General features: G+C 38.9%; 1 protein-coding gene across 9 annotated transcripts in view; it reads left to right on the top strand.

The window, feature by feature from the left end:
- Window positions 1–21376, top strand: part of ULK4 (unc-51 like kinase 4) — a 577302-nt gene that overhangs the window by 443348 nt on the left and 112578 nt on the right. For 7 of the 9 annotated variants that reach the window (XR_013549925.2, XM_078432438.2, XM_078432442.2 and 4 more), the window contains one exon: window positions 16636–16821. The exons of 1 other annotated variant lie outside the window; for it this stretch is intronic. Coding sequence is in view for 7 of the 8 variants with exons in the window: in XM_078432438.2 (XP_078288564.2) it covers window positions 16636–16821 (186 nt within the window). In the remaining variant the exon portion in view is untranslated. Of the gene's footprint in view, window positions 1–8844; window positions 8977–16635; window positions 16822–21376 lie in introns of those variants that run through there. One more of the 9 variants, XM_078432446.2, reaches the window with a different exon arrangement.

A 21376-nucleotide genomic window follows, 5' to 3' on the forward strand; every position in this document is an offset into this window, starting at 1 on the left:
TTTTCTCCACATTCTCACCAAAACTTATTTCTTATCTTTGTATTACTGGCCATTCTGACTGGTGTGAGGTGGTATCTCATTGTGGTATTGATTTGTATTTCCCTGATGATTAGTGATGCTGAGTATCTTTTCATGTGTCTGTTGGCCATCTATGGATTTTCTTTGGAAAAAAAATCTGTTCAGGTCCTCTGCCCATGTTTTAATTGAATTGTTTGTGTTTTTACTGTTGAGTTTTAGAAGTTCTTCATATGGGGCACCTGGGTGGCTCAGTCGGTTGGGCGTCCGACTTCAGCTCAGGTCATGATCTTACAGTCCGTGAGTTTGAGCCCCACATTGGGCTCTGTGCTGACCACTCAGAGCCTGGAGCCTGTTTCAGATTCTGTGTCTCCCTCTCTCTCTGACCCTCCCCTGTTCATGCTCTGTCTCTCTCTGTCTCAAAATGTTAAAAAAAATTTACAAGTTCTTCATATATTTTAGTTATTAATCCTTTGTCAAATATATCAATTGCATATAGCTTCCCCCGTTCAGTAACTTGCCTTTTTGTTGATGGTTTCTGTTACTGTGCAGAAGTTTTTAGTTTAATGTAGTCCTAATACTTTGTTGTTGTTTCCCTTGCCTGGAAGAGACACATTCAGAAAATACTGCTAAAGCCAATGTCTCTAAGAGTTTTCTTTTAGTTAAGAGTTTTAGGCTTTCAGGTCTCACATTTAGGTCTTCCATCCATTTTTTAAAATTTTTATTTATCTTTGAGAGAGGGACAGAGCGTGCGTGGGCGAGGGGGAGAGAGAGAGGGAGACACAGAATCCAGGAGTCGGCTCCAGGCTCTGAGCCGTCAGCACACAGCCTGATGCGGGGCTCGAACCCACAAACCATGAGATCATGACCTGAGCCAAAGTTGAACGCTTAACTGACTGAACCATTTTAAGTTCATTTTTGTGCATGGTATAAAAGAATAGCCCATGTTCATTTTTTTGTACGTAGCTGTCCAGTTTCCCCACACCATTTATTAGACTCTTTTTCCCCATTGTATACTTCTGCCCCCTCTGTTTTGGATTAATTGACTGTATGAGCATGGGTTTATTTCTGGGCCCTCTGTCCTGTTCCTTTCATCTATGTGTCTGTTTTCGTACTGGTACCACACTGTTTTGATTACTATCGTTACGACATCAGGGAGCAGGATGCCCCTGGCTTCGCTCTTCTTTCTCAATATTCCTTTGGCTCTTCGGGGTCTTTATAATTCCACACAAATTTTAGGGTCAGTCCAGTTCTGTGGAAAATACTGTCAGTGTTTTGGTAGGGACTGCATTGAATGTGTAGATTGTTTTGTGTAGTGTGGAGCTTTCAACAATAATTCTTGTACCATTTTTTTTCCCCACCAGCAATGTGTGAGAGTTCCTGTTTCCCCACGTCCACACCAACACTTGTTATTATCTGTGTTTTTAATTATAGCCGTCCTAGTGTGTGTGAAGTGGTATCTCATGGTGGTTTTGATGTGTATTTCCCTGAGGACTAGTGGTGTTGAGCATCTTTTCCCGTGCTTATTGATGATCTCTATACCTTTATGAAGGAATGTCTATTTTCTTTACCCCTTTTAAAAAGAAGATTTTCGTCTTTCTCTGATTGAACTGTCAGAGTCTTTGTATATTTTGTATATACAAGTCCCTTGTCAGATCGTTAGATTTGGGGGGGCACTTTTCACTTTCTTGATGGTATTATTTGCAGCACAGCATTTTTTAATTTTGGTGAAATCCAATTTATGTCTTGCTTTTGTTGCCTGTGCCTTTGGTGTCAGACCTAGGAAACATTGCCTACCCCAGGGTCACAGAGATTTACTCTTATATTTTCTCCTAAAAGTTGTATATGTTTAGATATTTGATCCACTCTGAGATCGTTTTCATATACGGTGTGAGGTAGGGGTCCAACTTCATTCCTTTGCATGTGGATATTTAGTTTTCTTAGCATCTATTGATAAGACTTTTTTCTCCATTGAATTATCTCAGCTCTCTGGCAGAAAACCAATTTACCATAAACATAAGGGTTTACTTCTGGGCTGTCAAATCTTTTCCATTAATCTCTATGTATATTCTTATGCCACTTCCACATTAGACGAATTATTACAGCTTTTTAGCAAAATTTGAAACTGAGTAATGTGAACCCTCAGAATTTGTTCTTTTTAAAGATTTTTTTGGCCATTCATGGTCCCTTGCATTTCTGTATGAATTGTAGGATTGGTTTATCAATTTCTGGCAAAAGAAAAAAAAAAAGCCAGCTGCAGCTTTGCTTTCAATCTGTAGATCAATTAGGGACATATTACTTCTGAGCAATATTGACTCCTCTGACCCTACAACATGGAATGTCTTTCTATTTATGCAGACTTTCCTTAACTTTTTTCAACAATGTTTCATAGTTTTTGGTGTACAAATCATGTACTTCTTCTAACTTTAGTTCCAAAAAATTCTGTTCTTTTTGATGCTCTCGTAAATGGAATTGTTTTCTTAATATCCTTTTCAGATTCTACACACCAGCAGTGTGGATACAATGGATTTTTGGTTATTGATTTTATATTCTACAGCCTTACTGAATTTGTTTATTCCAATAGTTCTTTGCTGAATTCCTCAGGATTTTCTGTGTATCGTGTCATCTGCAAATAGAGTTTTACTTTCTAAATGATTTTTATTTCTTTTCCCTGCCCAATTCCCCTAGCTAGAACTTCCAATATAATGGTGAATAGAAATGGCGAGAACAGACATCTCTGTCTTGTTCATGATCTTAGAGGGAAGGAATTCCCTTTTTACTTAAGTATGGTGTTAGCTGTAGATTTTTCCTAAATATCCTATGTCATTTTGAGGAAGTTCCCTTTTATTCCTAATCTGTTGAGCGTTTTTATTATTAAATAGGGTTTGATTTTGTCAGATGTCTATTCTGTGATTGTTGAGAGGATCGTGTAATTTTTGTCTTTTAACCTATTAGTGTTGCACATAACATTGACTTTCAAATGTTAAACTAGCCTTGCGTTCCTAGGATAAATCTGCTAGGTCATGGTGTTTAATCCTTTTGCTTTTTCTTATGTCTTTTTTTTTTTTTCAGTTTTATTGAGATAAAATTGACATACCCAAATCGGTTTTGTTTTTTTTTTTTTAAATTAAGCCCTCTACCCAATCTGGGGTATGAACTCATGACTCCAAGAGCAGGAGTCACGTGTTCTACCAACTGAGGTGGCCAGGCATCCCTGTAATCCTTTTAATACATTGCTGGATACAGCCTGCTAACATTTTGTGGAAGCTTTTTTCACCTCTATTCATGGTTTGTAGTTTGCTTTCTAGGAGAAGTATCTCTGTCTGGTTTTGGAATCCAGATAATACCAGCCACATAGAAGGAGTACGGAGGTGTCACTTTTTCCTTAGCGTTCTGGAAGTGTTGGTGTAGAACTGGTAGTACTTCTTTCTTGAATGTTTGGTAGGTTGACCAGTAAAGCCATTTGGGCCTGGAGTTTTCTTTGTCAGAAGGTCCTTAACCATAAATTCATTTCATCTAATGGACAAATTGCTATCAAGGTTATTTTGTCCTATGAGCTCTAGTTGCTTTGGATTTGTGAGATTTTTATTTATAATGTCCCCTCAACTTAAGGAATCTACTGGTATCCACTTCAGTTGCCCTCCCTGTGCTTAGGCCTGGAAACCTCTCAGGTCTCTAACCTGTAACAAGAGTGGAGCTCCCCTCACTTGTTTTCCATCCTTTGGGCATCACTTTCCTGCTTTGTCTGATGTCTTGTGTCTTAAAGACCATTGTTTCATATATCTGTCTTCTAGTTTGTTATTGTAGGCAGTCGGGTATATCCTTTCCCTGTTATTCTAGGAAAGATGAGAGGATTTGTATACCTTCAATCTTTGTGTGTGTGGGGGGGCACCGAAAATACCCCACAAACATTATGAGATTTACAATTATCCAAGAAAGAAGCCATCTCGAAAATGTTGCTTATAAACAGTCTCCAGTTACTTGAACAATGAAGCAAAATTAGCTGGAAAATGAAGAAACGTTAAAGTGGATTGGAATAGAAGTCTGAACACCTGTGCCTATCTCACCAACTACGCACAACCTATGAAAAGAGAGAAAAGATTAAATATATCTTAAAATTTGGGGAGAAAAGAAAGAGATGCTGTTAATGGAAAAGAAATCTTGTGCAATTACTAGATGATAGAAAGCAGATGGGAATGAATTGAAATAGTTAAGAAACCTATTACCCACAACATACATAGGAGAAAACTAACCAGAAGGTAGGAACAGATGCAGAAGATCTATAAACTCAGAGTGAGGTGAAAAACTGATAGAGGCCCTAAGGCATTTCCCAGGCTAATTGAAGATTAACATTTAGAACAGGCAGACCAATCAGTCTCCCCACCTCATCCATTTTGCTCAGCTTTATTCCAGCATAATAAGTCAAGAACTGCATTATAAAGAGGATGAACTGTCTATCTGAGGTGATTTCTACTATGGGGTTAGGGCCTAGGAAGAAGCATTGTAGAATTTGAGGAAACCATAGAACACAGACAGGGGAAGCCAGTTGAAGAAACAGATATACACAAATGCAGAGGAAATCCATACCATCTGCCTATAATAATCTGCCCGATCTTTCATTCATAAAATAGAAAACCAAAGACTGCTAGACATTTGGGGAAGCGTAACAGCAAGGAGCAGAAAAAACAAGGTAAATAAACAGCACAGAAGGAACAAAGTTGATAGGAAGTGTTATGTTGAATTGCGTCCCCCACAAAAATAATATGATGAGGTCCCAACTCTTGGTACCCGAGAATTTGCCTTATTTGGAAATAGTGTTGTTCCAGATATAATTAGCTAAGATAAGGTCATCCTCAAGTGGACTGGGCCCCTAATCCAATATGGCTGGTGTCCTTATAAGAAGACAACTATGTGAAGACAGACACGCTGGGAGAGTGTCACATGATGACAAAGGCAGAGATTGGAATTATGTAGCTACAAGTGAAGGAATACCAATGATGGCCAGAAGGTATGAAGAAGCAAGGGCACATTCTGCTAGAGGTTTCAGAGTGAGCATGGCCCTGACCTTTGCTTTCAGACCTCTAACTTCCAGAACTGTGAGACAAGAAATTTCCATTGTTTATGCCACCTGTTTGTGGTACTTTGTTATGGTCCCTTAGAAAACTACTACTGGGAATTGAAGTTCTCTTTTACTCCCATAAAATGAATGTTAAAGTAACCCACAAAAAGGTTTTTAAAAAGAAGCAAATCAAGAATAACAAGAAATAAGAAATATACAGAAGACAAATAATAAAATCACATATTACACTTAAACCCTAATATCTTAATATTTACCTTAAATATAAATGGTCTAAGTGCACCAATTAAAAGACAAAGAGAGCTAGAATGCATAACAAAACATAATCTGACAATATGTTGCCTATAAAAAACTCACTTCAAATATAATATAGGCAGGTTAAAAGTAAAAGTTTGAGAAGTATGTACCGTGTAAATATTAATTTAAAAAAAGCAGGACTGGCTGTCTTAATATCAAATAAAGTAGACTTCTGAGTAAGAAAAATTACTAGAAGGATGCCTGGGTGGCTCAATTGGTTAAGCATCTGACTTGATTTTGGTCCAGGCCATGATCTCATGGCTGTGGGATCAAGCCCCGCATCAGACTCCATGCTGAAGTGGAGCCTGCTTGGAATTCTCTCTCTTCCCTTCTCTCTCTCTACCTCTCCCCCATTTGAGCTCTCTCTCTCTCTTTCAAAACAAACAAACAAACAAACATTTTAAAAAAGAAAAATTACTAGAGACAGGGATATTGCATAATGAGAAAAAGGGCAATCCCACTGAGGTGACAACCATTTTAAATGTGTATAAAATAGGACCTCAAAATACATGAAGCAGAAAAATAATAGAGCTTAAGATAATAAAAGAATACATAGATTCAAGACTGTAGTGGATTTCAAAACTCCAGTCTCCAGCAATTAATGGAGGAACTAGACAAGAAATCATCAAGAATACAGAAAAATGGAACAACACAATCAACCAACAGGATATGATTGGCACATATAGAACACCCTACCCAACAACAGCAGAATACATCGTTTTTACAAGTACCCATGGAACACTCACAGACCCTGGGCCATAAAATAAACCTAAACAAATGTAAAATAAATTAAGCTAATACAGAATGGGTTCTCTGGCCACAGTGTAATCAAACTAGAAGTCCATAATTAAAAGACCATAGGAAAATTTCCAACACTTGAAAGGAAAATACACTTTAAATAATTCATGGGTCTAAAAGGAGGTTGCAAGGGAAATTTTTTAAATGCATAGAACTGAATGAAAAAGAAAAGCTTTCAAAATATGTAGGATGCAGCTAAAGCCCCACTGAGAGGAAAATTTATAGTAACAAAAGCTTACATTAGAAAAGGAGAAAGGTCTTAAGTCAACAATCTGAGTTTCTACCTCCAGAAACTAGGAAAAGAACAGCATAATGAACTGAAAGCAAGCAAAAAGGAAGAAATAATAAGTATTAAACCAGAAAGTAGTGAAGTTAAAAACAGGAAAACAATACAAAAAAAAAATCAATGAAACAAAAACCTGACACTTAAAAAAAAATCAACAAAATTGAAAAATCTTTAGCAAACTGACAAAAATTAAAAAAAGACAAAATTACCTATATGAGGAATGAAATAGGAAATGTTAGTATAGATCCGCAGCCATTAAAAGGATAATGGCAGAATATTCTGAATAATTTTATGCTCATAAATTCAATAACTAGAAGAAATGGACAGATTCTCTAAAATGTACTGAAACTTAACTAAGATAAACCCCTTAATAGTCCTATAATCACTAAAGAAATTGAATTTGTAATTTAAAACTTCCTAAAAAGCAATCTCCTGGCCTAGATGATTTCACTGGAGAATTCTATCAAACATTTAAAGAATTTTTAATCCCAATTTTAAGAGGAGTTTTATGAAGATTATATTACCTTGACACTAAACTAAAAAAAAAAAACCTACAAAAACAAAATGAAACCATAAAAACAAAAAATAACCCAAACTTATAATATCTCTTTTAATCTTAGGTATAACCAGTTTCAACAAAATATTAGCAAACTGGATGTACCAATTTATAAAAAGAATTAATACTATGACCAAGCAAGATTTATTGCATTTGCAAAGGTTATTCAATGTTCAGAAATCAGTGTATTCTACCATATAAACAAGCTAAAGAAGAAATATCACATGATCATATCAATTATTACAAAAAAAAGGTATTTGGCAAAATCCAGTACCCATGATCAAAGTTCTCATCAAACTAGAATTAGAGGGGGAACTTCCTCAACCTACAGCTATCATCATACTTAATGGTGAAAGACAGAATCCTTTTTCCCTACAATTGATAACAAAGCAAGGGTGTCAGTCTGCTCCCCCTATTTTTATTCACCATAGTGCTGGAAGTTCTAGCCAGTGCACTAAGACAAGAAAAATAAATAAATAAAAGCATACTGTTGGGAAGGGAAGAGCTAAAACTATCCTATTTGCACGTGACACAATGTAGAAAATTCAAAGGGATCTATAAAAACACTCTTAGAATTAATAAGTGAGTTCAGCAAGGTTGTAGAATCCAAGATCAACAAACAAATTCAGTTGTATTTCTATACTGGCAATGAACATGTGGAAATATTAAAATCACTATTTATAGTTTGCAAAAAAAAATTAAATGCTGACATATAAATATGACAAAACATGTATATCCTCAACATTACAAAATTGTTGTGAAAGAAATCAAAGAAGACATGCATAAATGGGGAGATACCACATATACCTGCATTGGAAGACTCAACAGACTAAAAATGTCAATTCTCACTCATTTTTTGGAGCATTTTAAGGCAATTCCTGCTAAAATTGCAATGAAGTTTTTAATAAATAGACAAGCCTATTCTAAAATTTATATAGAAAAACATGGGGTGCCTGGGTGGCCATTCATCCAGGTTGAGTGTCCAACTCTTGGTTTTGTCTCAGGTCATGATCTCATGGTTCATCAGTTCAAGCCCCACATCGGGCTCCACACTGACAGTGGGGAGGCTGCTCAGGGTTCTCTCTCTCTCTCTCTCTCTCTCTCTCTCTCTCTCCCCCCCCTCCCTCCTTCTCTGCTCCTCCCCTGCTCGCTCTCTCTCTCTCTCTCAAAATTAAAAAAAAAGTAAAATGTATATAGAAAAACAATAGGCCGTAGGATAGCAAAAATAATTTGAAAAAAAATTGGAGTTAGAGAAAACACTCTACCTGGTGTTGATGTATTATTTAGCTACAGTAACAAGACAGTGTGTTATTGGGGGAGAGATAGACACCTAGATCAATGGAACAGAATAAAGAACTCAGAGATAAGCTCACACAAATATGCCCAGCTGACTTTTTAACAAAAGATGTGAAAACAATTCAATGGAGGAACAAATCTTTAAGAACGATGCTGGAGCAGTTGTACAGTTGGTGGCAACAATGAATGCATGAATGAATGAATGAATGAATGAATGCATGAATGAATGAATGAATGAATGGAAGAACCTCTACCTAAACCTCATAGTTTATACAAAAAATTAATTTAAATGTAGATTTCAAACCTTTCAGGAGAAAATCTTCAGGACTGAGGGCTAGGCAAAGAGTTTTTCAAGTAATTGACACAAAAAGCACAATCTCAAGGAAATAAAACCACAAGTTGGAGGAATCAAAATTAAAATTTTCTTTCTGCAAATGAGTGAAGTGCATGAAAAGACAAGCTACAAACTGGGAAATTGGTTGAAATATGTATGAAATCTCTCTGTATTTTTTCTTACAGCTGCATACGAACCTACAAATATCTCAAAATAAAGGATTAACTCCCATGCAAAAGAATGAAGTTGAACCCCCGATAACACCATATACAAAATTCACTCAAAATGGATCAAAGACCTAAATGTAAAAGTTAAAACTATAATATTCTTACAAGAAAAAATAAATGTAAGAGCTACAACTATAAAAATTCTTAGATGCATTTCTCAGGACATTGGAATAAGTAATGGTTTCTTAGGTATGATGCCAAAATCACAAAGAATAAAAAAATAGATGAATTTGGATTCATCAAAATTAAAAAAAAATATTTTGTGCTCTAAAGGATACTATCAAGAAGATGAAAAGACAACCCACAGAATAGGAAAAACATTGTTTAATCTAAAGGAGTTGTATTTAAAATATATATATTTAGTCTCTATCATAAAATGGCAGATCCCATGTCAAAGATGGGAAAAGGATCTGAACAGATATTTCTCCAGAGAAGATGTACGAATGGCCAATAAGCACATGAAAAGATGCTCCACGTCATTAGTCATTAAGGAACTACAAGTGAAAACCGCAATGGGTTACCACTCTACACCTACGGGGAAGGCTGATATTAAAAATACAGATAATAGGAGGTTCTGGAAGATGGCGGCGTAGGAGGACGCGGGGCTCACAGCGCGTCCTGCCGATCACTTAGATTCCACCTACACCTGCCTAAAGAACCCAGAAAACCGCCAGAGGATTAGCAGAAGGGAGTCTCCGGAGCCAAGCGCAGACGAGAGGCCCACGGAAGAGGGTAGGAAGGGCGGCGAGGCGGTGCGCGCTCCACGGACCGGCGGGAGGGAGCCGGGGCGGAGGGGCGGCTCGCCGGCCAAGCGGAGCCCCCGAGTCTGGCTGGCAAAAGCCGAGGGGCCGGACAGACTGTTCCGACAGCAAGCGCCACTTAGCGTCTGGGAGGTCATAAGTGAACAGCTCTGCTCGGAAAGCGGGAAGGCTGGAGGACAAAGGGAGGGAGAGCTGCTGAGCCCCCGGACGGCAGAGCTCAGCTTGGCGGGGAACAAAGGCGCACGCCAGCGCCATCTCCCCCGCCCATCCCCCAGCCAAAATCCCAAAGGGAACCGGTTCCTGCCAGGGAACTTGCTCGCTCCGCGCAAACACCCAACTCTGTGCTTCTGCGGAGCCAAACCTCTGGCAGCGGATCTGACTCCCTCCCGCTGCCACAGGGCCCCTCCTGAAGTGGATCACCTAAGGAGAAGCGAGCTAAGCCTGCCCCTCCAGCCCCCGTGCACCTTGCCTACCCACCCCAGCTAATACGCCAGATCCCCAGCAACACAAGCCTGGCAGTGTGCAAGTAGCCCAGACGGGACACGCCACCCCACGGTGAATCCCGCCCCTAGGAGAGGGGAAGAGAAGGCACACACCAGTCTGACTGTGGCCCCAGCGGTGGGCTGGGGGCAGACATCGGGTCGGACTGCGGCCCCGCCCACTAACTCCAGTTATACACCACAGCACAGGGGAAGTGCCCTGCAGGTCCTCACCACGCCAGGGACTCTCCAAAATGACCAAACGGAAGAATTCCCCTCAGAAGAATCTCCAGGAAATAACAACAGCTAATGAACTGATCAAAAAGGATTTAAATAATATAACAGAAAGTGAATTTAGAATAATAGTCATAAAATTAATCGCTGGGCTTGAAAACAGTATACAGGACAGCAGAGAATCTCTTGCCACAAAGATCGAGGGACTAAGGAACAGTCACGAGGAGTTGAAAAACGCTTTAAACGAAATGCAAAACAAAATGGAAACCACAATGGCTCGGCTTGAAGAGGCAGAGGAGAGAATAGGTGAACTAGAAGATAAAGTTATGGAAAAAGAGGAAGCTGAAAGAAAGATAAAAAAATCCAGGAGTATGAGGGGAAAATTAGAGAACTAAGTGATACACTAAAAAAAAATAATATACGCATAATTGGTATCCCAGAGGAGGAAGAGAGAGGGAAAGGTGCTGAAGGGGTACTTGAACAAATTATAGCTGAGAACTTTCCTGAACTGGGGAAGGAAAAAGGCATTGAAATCCAAGAGGCACAGAGAACTCCCTTCAGACGTAACTTGAATCGATCTTCTGCATGACATATCATAGTGAAACTGGCAAAATACAAGGATAAAGAGAAAATTCTGAAAGCAGCAAGGGATAAACGTGCCCTCACATATAAAGGGAGACCTATAAGACTCGTGACTGATCTCTCCTTTGAAACTTGGCAGGCCAGAAAGGCTTGGCACGATATCTACAGTGTGCTAAACAGAAAAAATATGCAGCCGAGAATCCTTTATCCAGCAAGTCTGTCATTTAGAATAGAAGGAGAGATAAAGGTCTTCCCAAACAAACAAAAACTGAAGGAATTTGTCACCACGAAACCAGCCCTACAAGAGATCCTAAGGGGGATCCTGTGAGACAAAGTACCAGAGACATCACTACAAGCATAAAACATACAGACATCACAATGACTCTAAACCCATATCTTTCTATAATAACACTGAATGTAAATGGATTAAATGCGCCAACTAAAAGACATAGGGTATCAGAATGGATAAAAAAGCAAGACCCATCTATTTGCTGTCTACAAGAGACTCATTTTAGATCTGAGGACACCTTTAGATTGAGAGTGAGGGGATGGAGAACTATTTATCATGCTCCTGGAAGCCAAAAGAAAGCTGGAGTAGCCATACTTATATCAGACAAACTAGACTTTAAATTAAAGGCTGTAACAAGAGATGAAGAAGGGCATTATATAATAATCACAGGGTCTATCCACCAGGAAGAGCTAACTATTATAAATGTCTATGCGCCAAATACCCGAGCCCCCAGATATATAAAACAATTACTCATAAACATAAGCAACCTCATTGATAAGAATGTGGTCATTGCAGGGGACTTTAACACCCCACTTACAGAAATGGATAGATCATCTAGACACACGGTCAATAAAGAAACAAGGGCCCTGAATGATACATTGGATCAGATGGACTTGACAGATATATTTAGAACTCTGCATCCCAAAGCAACAGAATATACTTTCTTCTCGAGTGCACATGGAACATTCTCCAAGATAGATCATATACTGGGTCACAAAACAGCCCTTCATAAGTTTACAAGAATTGAAATTATACCATGCATACTTTCAGACCACAATGCTATGAAGCTTGAAATCAACCACAGGAAAAAGTCTGGAAAACCTCCAAAAGCATGGAGATTAAAGAACACCCTACTAACGAATGAGTGGGTCAACCAGGCAATTAGAGAAGAAATTAAAATATATATGGAAACAAACGAAAATGAAAATACAACAATCCAAACGCTTTGGGATGCAGCGAAGGCAGTCCTGAGAGGAAAATACATTGCAATCCAGGCCTATCTCAAGAAACAAGAAAAATCCCAAATACAAAACCTAACAGCACACCTAAAGGAAATAGAAGCAGAACAGCAAAGGCAGCCTAAACCCAGCAGAAGAAGAGAAATAATAAAGATCAGAGCAGAAATAAACAATATAGAATCTAAAAAAACTGTAGAGCAGATCAACGAAACCAAGAGTTGGTTTTTTGAAAAAATAAACAAAATTGACAAACCTCTAGCCAGGCTTCTCAAAAAGAAAAGGGAGATGACCCAAATAGATAAAATCATGAATGAAAATGGAATGATTACAACCAATCCCTCAGAGATACAAACAATTATCAGGGAATACTATGAAAAATTATATGCCAGCAAATTGGACAACCTGGAAGAAATGGACAAATTTCTAAACACCCACACTCTTCCAAAACTCAATCAGGAGGAAATAGAAAGCTTGAACAGACCCATAACCAGCGAAGAAATTGAATCGGTTATCAAAAATCTCCCAACAAATAAGAGTCCAGGACCAGATGGCTTCCCAGGGGAGTTCTACCAGACATTTAAAGCAGAGATAATACCTATCCTTCTCAAGCTATTCCAAGAAATAGAAAGGGAAGGAAAACTTCCAGACTCATTCTATGAAGCCAGTATTACTTTGATTCCTAAACCAGACAGAGACCCAGTAAAAAAGAACTACAGGCCAATATCCCTGATGAATATGGATGCAAAAATTCTTAATAAGATACTAGCAAATCGAATTCAACAGCATATAAAAAGAATTATTCACCATGATCAAGTGGGATTCATTCCTGGGATGCAGGGCTGGTTCAACATTCGCAAATCGATCAACGTGATACATCACATTAACAAAAAAAAAGAGAAGAACCATATGATCCTGTCAATCGATGCAGAAAAGGCCTTTGACAAAATCCAGCACCCTTTCTTAATAAAAATCCTTGAGAAAGTCGGGATAGAAGGAACATACTTAAAGATCATAAAGGCCATTTATGAAAAGCCCACAGCTAACATCATCCTCAACGGGGAAAAACTGAGAGCTTTTTCCCTGAGATCAGGAACACGACAGGGATGCCCACTGTCACCGCTGTTGTTTAACATAGTGCTGGAAGTTCTAGCATCAGCAATCAGACAACAAAAGGAAATCAAAGGCATCAAAATTGGCAAAGATGAAGTCAAGCTTTCGCTTTTTGCAGATGACATGATATTATACATGGAAAATCCGATAGACTCCACCAAAAGTCTGCTAGAACTGATACATGAATTCAGCAAAGTTGCAGGATACAAAATCAACGTGCAGAAATCAGTTGCATTCTTATACACTAACAATGAAGCAACAGAAAGACAAATGAAGAAACTGATCCCATTCACAATTGCACCAAGAAGCATAAAATACCTAGGAATAAATCTAACCAAAGATGTAAAAGATCTGTATGCTGAAAACTATAGAAAGCTTATGCAGGTAATTGAAGAAGATATAAAGAAATGGAAAGACATTCCCTGCTCATGGATTGGAAGAATAAATATTGTCAAAATGTCAATACTACCCAAAGCTATCTACACATTCAATGCAATCCCAATCAAAACTGCACCAGCATTCTTCTCGAAACTAGAACAAGCAATCCTAAAATTCATATGGAACCACAAAAGGCCCCGAATAGCCAAAGTAATTTTGAAGAAGAAGACCAAAGCAGGAGGCATCACAATCCCAGACTTTAGCCTCTACTACAAAGCTGTCATCATCAAGACAGCATGGTATTGGCATAAAAACAGACACATAGACCAATGGAATAGAATAGAAACCCCAGAACTAGACCCACAAACGTATGGCCAACTCATCTTTGACAAAGCAGGAAAGAACATCCAATGGAAAAAAGACAGTCTCTTTAACAAATGGTGCTGGGAGAACTGGACAGCAACATGCAGAAGGTTGAAACTAGACCACTTTCTCACACCATTCACAAAAATAAACTCAAAATGGATAAAGGACCTGAATGTGAGACAGGAAACCATCAAAACCTTAGAGGAGAAAGCAGGAAAAGACCTCTCTGACCTCAGCCGTAGCAATCTCTTACTCGGCACATCCCCAAAGGCAAGGGAATTAAAAGCAAAAGTGAATTACTGGGACCTTATGAAGATAAAAAGCTTCTGCACAGCAAAGGAAACAACCAACAAAACTAAAAGGCAACCAACGGAATGGGAAAAGATATTTGCAAATGACACATCGGACAAAGGGCTAGTATCCAAAATCTATAAAGAGCTCATCAAACTCCACACCCAAAAAACAAATAACCCAGTGAAGAAATGGGCAGAAAACATGAATAGACACTTCTCTAAAGAAGACATCCGGATGGCCAACAGGCACATGAAAAGATGTTCAACGTCGCTCCTTATCAGGGAAATACAAATCAAAACCACACTCAGATATCACCTCACGCCAGTCAGAGTGGCCAAAATGAAGAAATCAGGAGACTATAGATGCTGGAGAGGATGTGGAGAAACAGGAACCCTCTTGCACTGTTGGTGGGAATGCAAATTGGTGCAGCCGCTCTGGAAAGCAGTGTGGAGGTTCCTCAGAAAATTAAAAATAGACCTACCCTATGACCCAGCAATAGCACTGCTAGGAATTTATCCAAGGGATACAGGAGTACTGATGCATAGGGGCACCTGTACCCCAATGTTTATAGCGGCACTCTCAACAATAGCCAAATTATGGAAAGAGCCTAAATGTCCATCAACTGATGAATGGATAAAGAAATTGTGGTTTATATGCACAATGGAATACTACGTGGCAATGAGAAAAAATGAAATATGGCCTTTTGTAGCAACATGGATGGAACTGGAGAGTGTGATGCTAAGTGAAATAAGCCATACAGAGAAAGACAGATACCACATGGTTTCACTCTTATGTGGATCCTGAGAAACATAACAGAAACCCATGGGGGAGGGGAAGGAAAAAAAAAAAAAAAAAAAAAAAAAGAGGTTAGAGTGGGAGAGAGCCAAAGCATAAGAGACTGTTAAAAACTGAGAACAAACTGAAGGTTGATGGGGGGTGGGAGGGAGGGCAGGGTGGGTGATGGGTATTGAGGAGGGCACCTTTTGGGATGAGCACTGGGTGTTGTATGGAAACCAATTTGACAGTAAATTTCATATATTAAAAAAAAAAAAATACAGTTAATAGCAAGTGTTGGTGAGGACGTAGCGAAACTGGAACACTCCTGCATTGCTGGTGCTCATGGCAGCTTCAGAAAACAGTCTGGAAGTTCCCTGAAAGGTTTAAGCATGGAGTTCTCCTATGACCCCGCAGTCACTTCTAGGTATTCACCCAAGAGAAATGAAAACCCTGTGTCTGCGTAAAAACTTACACGCAAATGTTCACAACAGTATTCTTCATAACAGCCAGAAAGTGAAAACAACTCAAATGTCCATCAACTGATGAATGGATAAACAAAATGGGGTACATCCACGCAACAGGATATTTTTATAAATAAAAAGAAATGCAATTCTGATACATGCTGCAGCAGGGATGAATCTTGAAAACATTACAGTAGGTGAGAGAAGCCAGTCACAAAGGATCACATTCTGTGCGATTTCATGTATCTGAAATGTTCAGAGGAGATAAATCCGGAGAGACAGAAAGCAGATTAGCACTGCGCAGGGGCACTAGGCAGTGGGGAGGAGGAGAGGAGGGCGGGGTGACTGCCACATGGTATGGGGTTTATTTTGGGGGTAATGGAAAAATTCTAAAGTTGACTATGGTGATGGTTGCACAATATACTAAAAATCCCTGAATTGTACATGTTAAATGAACTACACGGCCCGGGAATTATATCTCAAGCTCTCACAAATAAAATAAAACTTTAAAAATGAAAAGGTTATACTTCTTTGGAGTATGATTGTTATTTCATATTATGCCTTTCAATGCATAACAAACAGTGCTTTCTGTCCCACCTGTTCAGTCAGTAATTCAGACACGGACAAATTCAGAATGTTCCTAAATATCTTCTAGGAAGTAGATTTTTCCTAAACAAGTTGGTAACAAACAAGAATGTGTGGGCAGTGCTTCTGAAAACCCAAGCTGTCTCCATTTCTGCAGACACACAACGCTGTATGTATATATTCACATATTAGGAATGCATTTAAATTTTTGTTGGTCCTCTGCTTGCTACTGGCGGTCTTTATTACGGTTTAAAGAGAGGGCCGTGAGACTTTCTTCTGATTTGGTGCTATTAGCCTTGAGTTACTGTATGCATTTAGAAAAAGATACTAAAAAAAACAAACAAACATTCAATTAGTCAATCTGTACACTCACTCAGACTGATGTTCTCCCAATGAAGCCAAATTTTCCTGTGTTTCTTGAGGAATACCAACTGACTTTGATTAACTGACAGAGTCCTGTTGGTTAATTTGCAGCTTCCAAGCGAGGATCCTGAAATTTTTGAAGTTTCATCCAAGTGTCTGTCTATGCTGGTTCAGCTGTATGGAGGGGAAAACCCAGACAGCCTGTGTCCTGAAAATGCAGAGAACTTTGCTGATGTACTGACGTCTAAGGAGGACCCAAAAGAGCGGAAGCTTCTGTTGAAGATTCTCCGAAGAATGGTGAGTCCACACAGAAACTGGGGCCGGGGTTGATGGCTGCAGTGGCATCTGATGAAGACAGTGGTCATTTTCCTGGGCCTGATGTCAGTAAAAGAATTCCCACTTACCTTTCTCTGCGGTCACCTCTTGTCAACGTTGATCACATTCTGCCTATCTGCATACATATATATATTGTTTTCTGAACTATTGATAAGAATGAGTTAGAGACGTTGTGCCTTCTCCCCCCTTAAGGCATTAAATACACATTTTCTAACAAAATGAATGTTCTTTTAACCACGGTACTCAAAATCAAGAAATTTAACATTGATACAGTTCTTATACTGTCCATATTCCAATTCTTGTCAGTTGCCCCAATAATGCCTTTTATATAGCTTTTTTTTTTTCCTGGCATAAGATCCAGTCCAGAATCACATATGTTGGTAGACATTTGTCTTTAATCTGGAATAGACCCGCAGCCTTTCTTTATGTTCCATGACATTTTTTTAACTTTATTTTTTTATTTTGAGAGAGAGAGAAAGCACAAGATGGGGAGAGGCAGAGATAAAGGCAGAGAGAGAGAATCCGAAGCAGGCTCTGCACTGTCAGCGTGGAGCCCGATGTGGGACTTGAACCCATGAACCATGAGATCATGACCTGAGCCAAAATCACAAGCTGGATGCTTAACCAACGGAGCCACCCGGGGGCCCCTGTGTGACATTTTTGAAGAGTATAGGCTGGGTATTTTGTAGACTTATCCAGTTTGGGTCTGTGTGATGTTTTCTGATGATTAGATTCAGGAAAACCCCAGAAGGGTTATCGTGCCTTTCTCATTTCCCCCCATTTCAAGGCTCATGATCTCTATTTGCCCCTTCACTGGTGATGCTGATTTTGGTCACTGGGTTTAGTCAATGGTAGCCATTATTTTTAATGTAAAGGTTTAAGATGGGGATTTTCTAACACCCAGCATTTCTAACTCCTAGTATTCTACCTTAAGGAAAAATTTCCTTTTTGCCCCATTTGTTTTGTTTTCTATTTTACAAGTGTATATAGCTGATGTTTGTTTGGAAATACTTTTGACGACTGACTCCTTTTCTTTTTACGGTAAATATTCTGCTGGTTGGGAAAGCCGTTATATATAGTAGCTCTTGTTGAACTTAAGGATGGAGTGGAGGCCTTCTTCATCTGTGTCATGTTCTGGCTTGTCAATCTGTGTTCACCTCTAGACCCACTTATCTTGAGGGGTCCATTGGGAGCGAAGTCTGTGGATGCTACAGAGACTTAGGTTCAAGACAACTTCTGTGCCATTCGATAGGTAGCTGTAGTGAATGACCCAGCCGAATCTGCAGGGCAGGTTATGGGTGACAGATTAGAAGGGAGATAACATTTACCCTAAGATTATTTCTTTACCGTTTCTGACACGGCCAGTTAGATTCCGTCTGTGGAAGAAAAGTGGAATCTGAGTGACTTTGACCATGTATGTGAAAACAGAAGTCATTTCTGGTGCTGTTCTTACTTTTTCTTTTTTAACTGTGGTAAATATATGTGATACATATGTATCTATAAAACATAAAATTCACCATCTCAACCAGCTCGGTTGCACCGTTCAGTGGTGTAATGTGCATCCCAGTTTCTGTCTCTGTCTATTCCAGGTCCCTTATATGATACGAGCAAAATCCTACAGTGTTTGCCCTTTGATGTCTGGCTCATTTCACTTCGTGTGTAATGTCCTCAGGGTTCGTCCACGTTGTAGCCTGCGTCAGAATTTCCTTCCTTTTTAAAGCTGAGTAATACTCTGTTTTGTATATAGACCCCATTTTGTTTATCTTTTCATCTGTTGATGGACATGTGGGTTGTTTCCACCTTTTCTGCCCCATTTATTTCTGGCCTTTTTCTATTATCAAGATAGACTCATGGATTTTTCTTTTATTCAGTTTGTTGTAATCTGCTTCCTATGATCTGGCCAGTGGGAACCTCTTCTGGATGTCTGCTGTGCCTTTCAACAAGCCCCCATCATTTTTTTTGAGCACTTTCATTTTTTTTTTTTTTTGTTTGTAGTAACATATGTATTCTTTTTTTTTTAATTGAAGCATCGATGGACAGTGTTATTACTTTCAGGCGTGCAGCACGGTGGGTGACTCAACAATTCTCCGCATCACACATGGTTCACCAGGATAAGTGTAGTTATCTGTCACCATACAAAGTTATTATAATATTATTGGCTATATTCCCTGTGCTGTACTTTTCATTTCTGTGACGTATTTTTATTTATTTATTTATTTATTTATTTATTTATTTATTTATTTGATTTTTTAATTTTAATTTTTATTTTTTTGCAACGTATCCACTTCATTTCTGGTGCAGAGAAAGACAGACGTATTTATTTTATAAATGGAAGTTGGTACGTCTTGATTATCTTTACCTATCGCGCCCATCCACCATCCCCTTCCCTCAGGCAACCACCGGGTTGTTCCCTGTGTTGATGAGTCTGTTTCTGTTTTTGTTTGTTTTGTGTCATAGATTCCACATATAAGTAAAATCATGTGGTATTCTTCTTTCTCTATCTGACTTACTTTGCTTAACATAATACTCTCTAGGTCCATCCATGCTGTTGTAAATGGCAAGATTTCATTCTTTTTTATGGTGGAATAATATTCCATTATGTGTATATATTATATATATTTCATTGTAGATATATATAGTGTATATACATGTATATGCACACACAAAGACACATGCACAGGCATACACACACACATACACACACACATCCATACACACACACACATTTCTTCTTTATCTATTCATCTGTCAATGGATACTTAGGTTACTTCCATATCTTGGCTATTATAAATAATGCTGCAATAAACATAGGGGTGCATGTATCTTTTTCAAATAAGTGTTTTCATTTTCTTTGGTTAAATACCCAGCAGTGAAATTACCTGGAATTACCTTCCCCAGGAATTACCAGACCTCTACACTGTTTTCCATAGTGGCTGCACCAATTTACATCCACACCAGTAGAGCACAAGGGTTTCCTTTTCTCTTCATCCTCACCAAAACTTGTTATTTTCTTTTTGATTCTAGCCATTGTGACAGATGTGAGATGATCTTTCATTGTGATTTGACTTGCATTTTCCTGCCGAGTAGTGATGTAGAGCATCTTTCCATATGTCTATTGGCCATCTGTATGTCTTCCTTGGGAAAATGTCCGTTCAGGTCCTTTGCCCATTTTTTAATCAAATTGTTTGAGTTGTATGAGGTCTTTATGTATTTTGGTTATTAACCTCTTATGGAATATATCATTTCCAAATATCTTCTGTCTTTTGGTAGATTCTCTTTATGTTTTTTGTTGATTGTTTCCTTTGCTGTGCAGAAGCTTTTTAGTTTGACGTAGTCCTAATAGTTTATTTTTGCTTTTGTTTCCCTTGCCTGAGGAGACATATCTAGAAAAAGATTTCCATGGCTGATGTCAGAGACATTATTACCTGTGCTCTCTTCTAAGATTTTAATGGTTTCAGGTCTCACATGGAGGTCTGTGATCCATTTTGAGTTTATTTTTGTGCGTGAAGATACCATTGTATCTTCATCGTGTTATAGTGCCTGACCCGTAAAGGATTCTCAGCAGATGTTTATAGTTCTGTACTCGTCCCTGTGTTAAGAACTTTTGGTACATTGTCTCATTTAACAGAAGCCCTAGAAACCAGCCCCAGGGATCACTCCCGTTTTACATGTTAAAAACTAAGACTCAGAGAACTTGAGTGATAATGTCCCCATGGCCACCAACTAGGAGATGGCCGAGCTCCCATCAGCCCCAGTTGGATTGCTCCTTGCCCGTGCCCTTTCCAAGCCTCCCTGCCACTGCTCTGCCCAGTACTGACATGGACTCTGTGGGCGTTCATCAAGCTGACTTTGACCAAATTTTGATCTAGAAAGCACCTGAGAGATTTATGCTTTCATTCATAGAACAATAAGTAATAAAATTCTTCCTACGTGCAAGCAGGGCACCGAGGATACTAAGATAGTAAAACATTTTCCTGCTCCCTATTCTCAAGGGTCTCTAACTAGAGAGATAGAAAAACACCCAGCTTCATTGCAATGCAGTCAGCGCTGCAGTGGAGAGGGCAGCAAAGTTCCACAGGGACCATCCCTTTAGGGATGAAGTTGGCAAGGACATGATGTTCGAGCTGAATGTAGAGGAATGTGTTCGTCATCCACACATGGAAAGAAAGAAGCACATCCTGAGCACAGAATCTGAAATTTATGAAGTTAGAATGGGAGACATAAGAAAAGGGCCAGGAAAGACCAGACAGTTCCAGGAGCAATTTTAGTAGAATTTGGAGTTTAGACACTATTTGTTGGAAGTAGGAAATTCTGGCCTCTGAAACAAAAGGGCACTGGCAGCATCTAATTGAATTACAGTGATCTGAACTGGGAAATAAAGCTTTATCATAGTAGCTGGCATATAATAGATATTTAATAAGTAAGTATCCACTGAGCCGAGTAAGAAATGTCTATAAAATCTCTGCCTTTGTTATTGGCAGATTTTAGCTTTTGCTGTTCAGTGTGTATTGTGAGC

Source organism: Panthera onca, chromosome C2 (genome assembly GCF_046562875.1).
Source record: "Panthera onca isolate mPanOnc1 chromosome C2, mPanOnc1 haplotype 2, whole genome shotgun sequence".
In the NCBI taxonomy this organism is placed as follows: Eukaryota; Metazoa; Chordata; class Mammalia; order Carnivora; family Felidae; genus Panthera; species Panthera onca.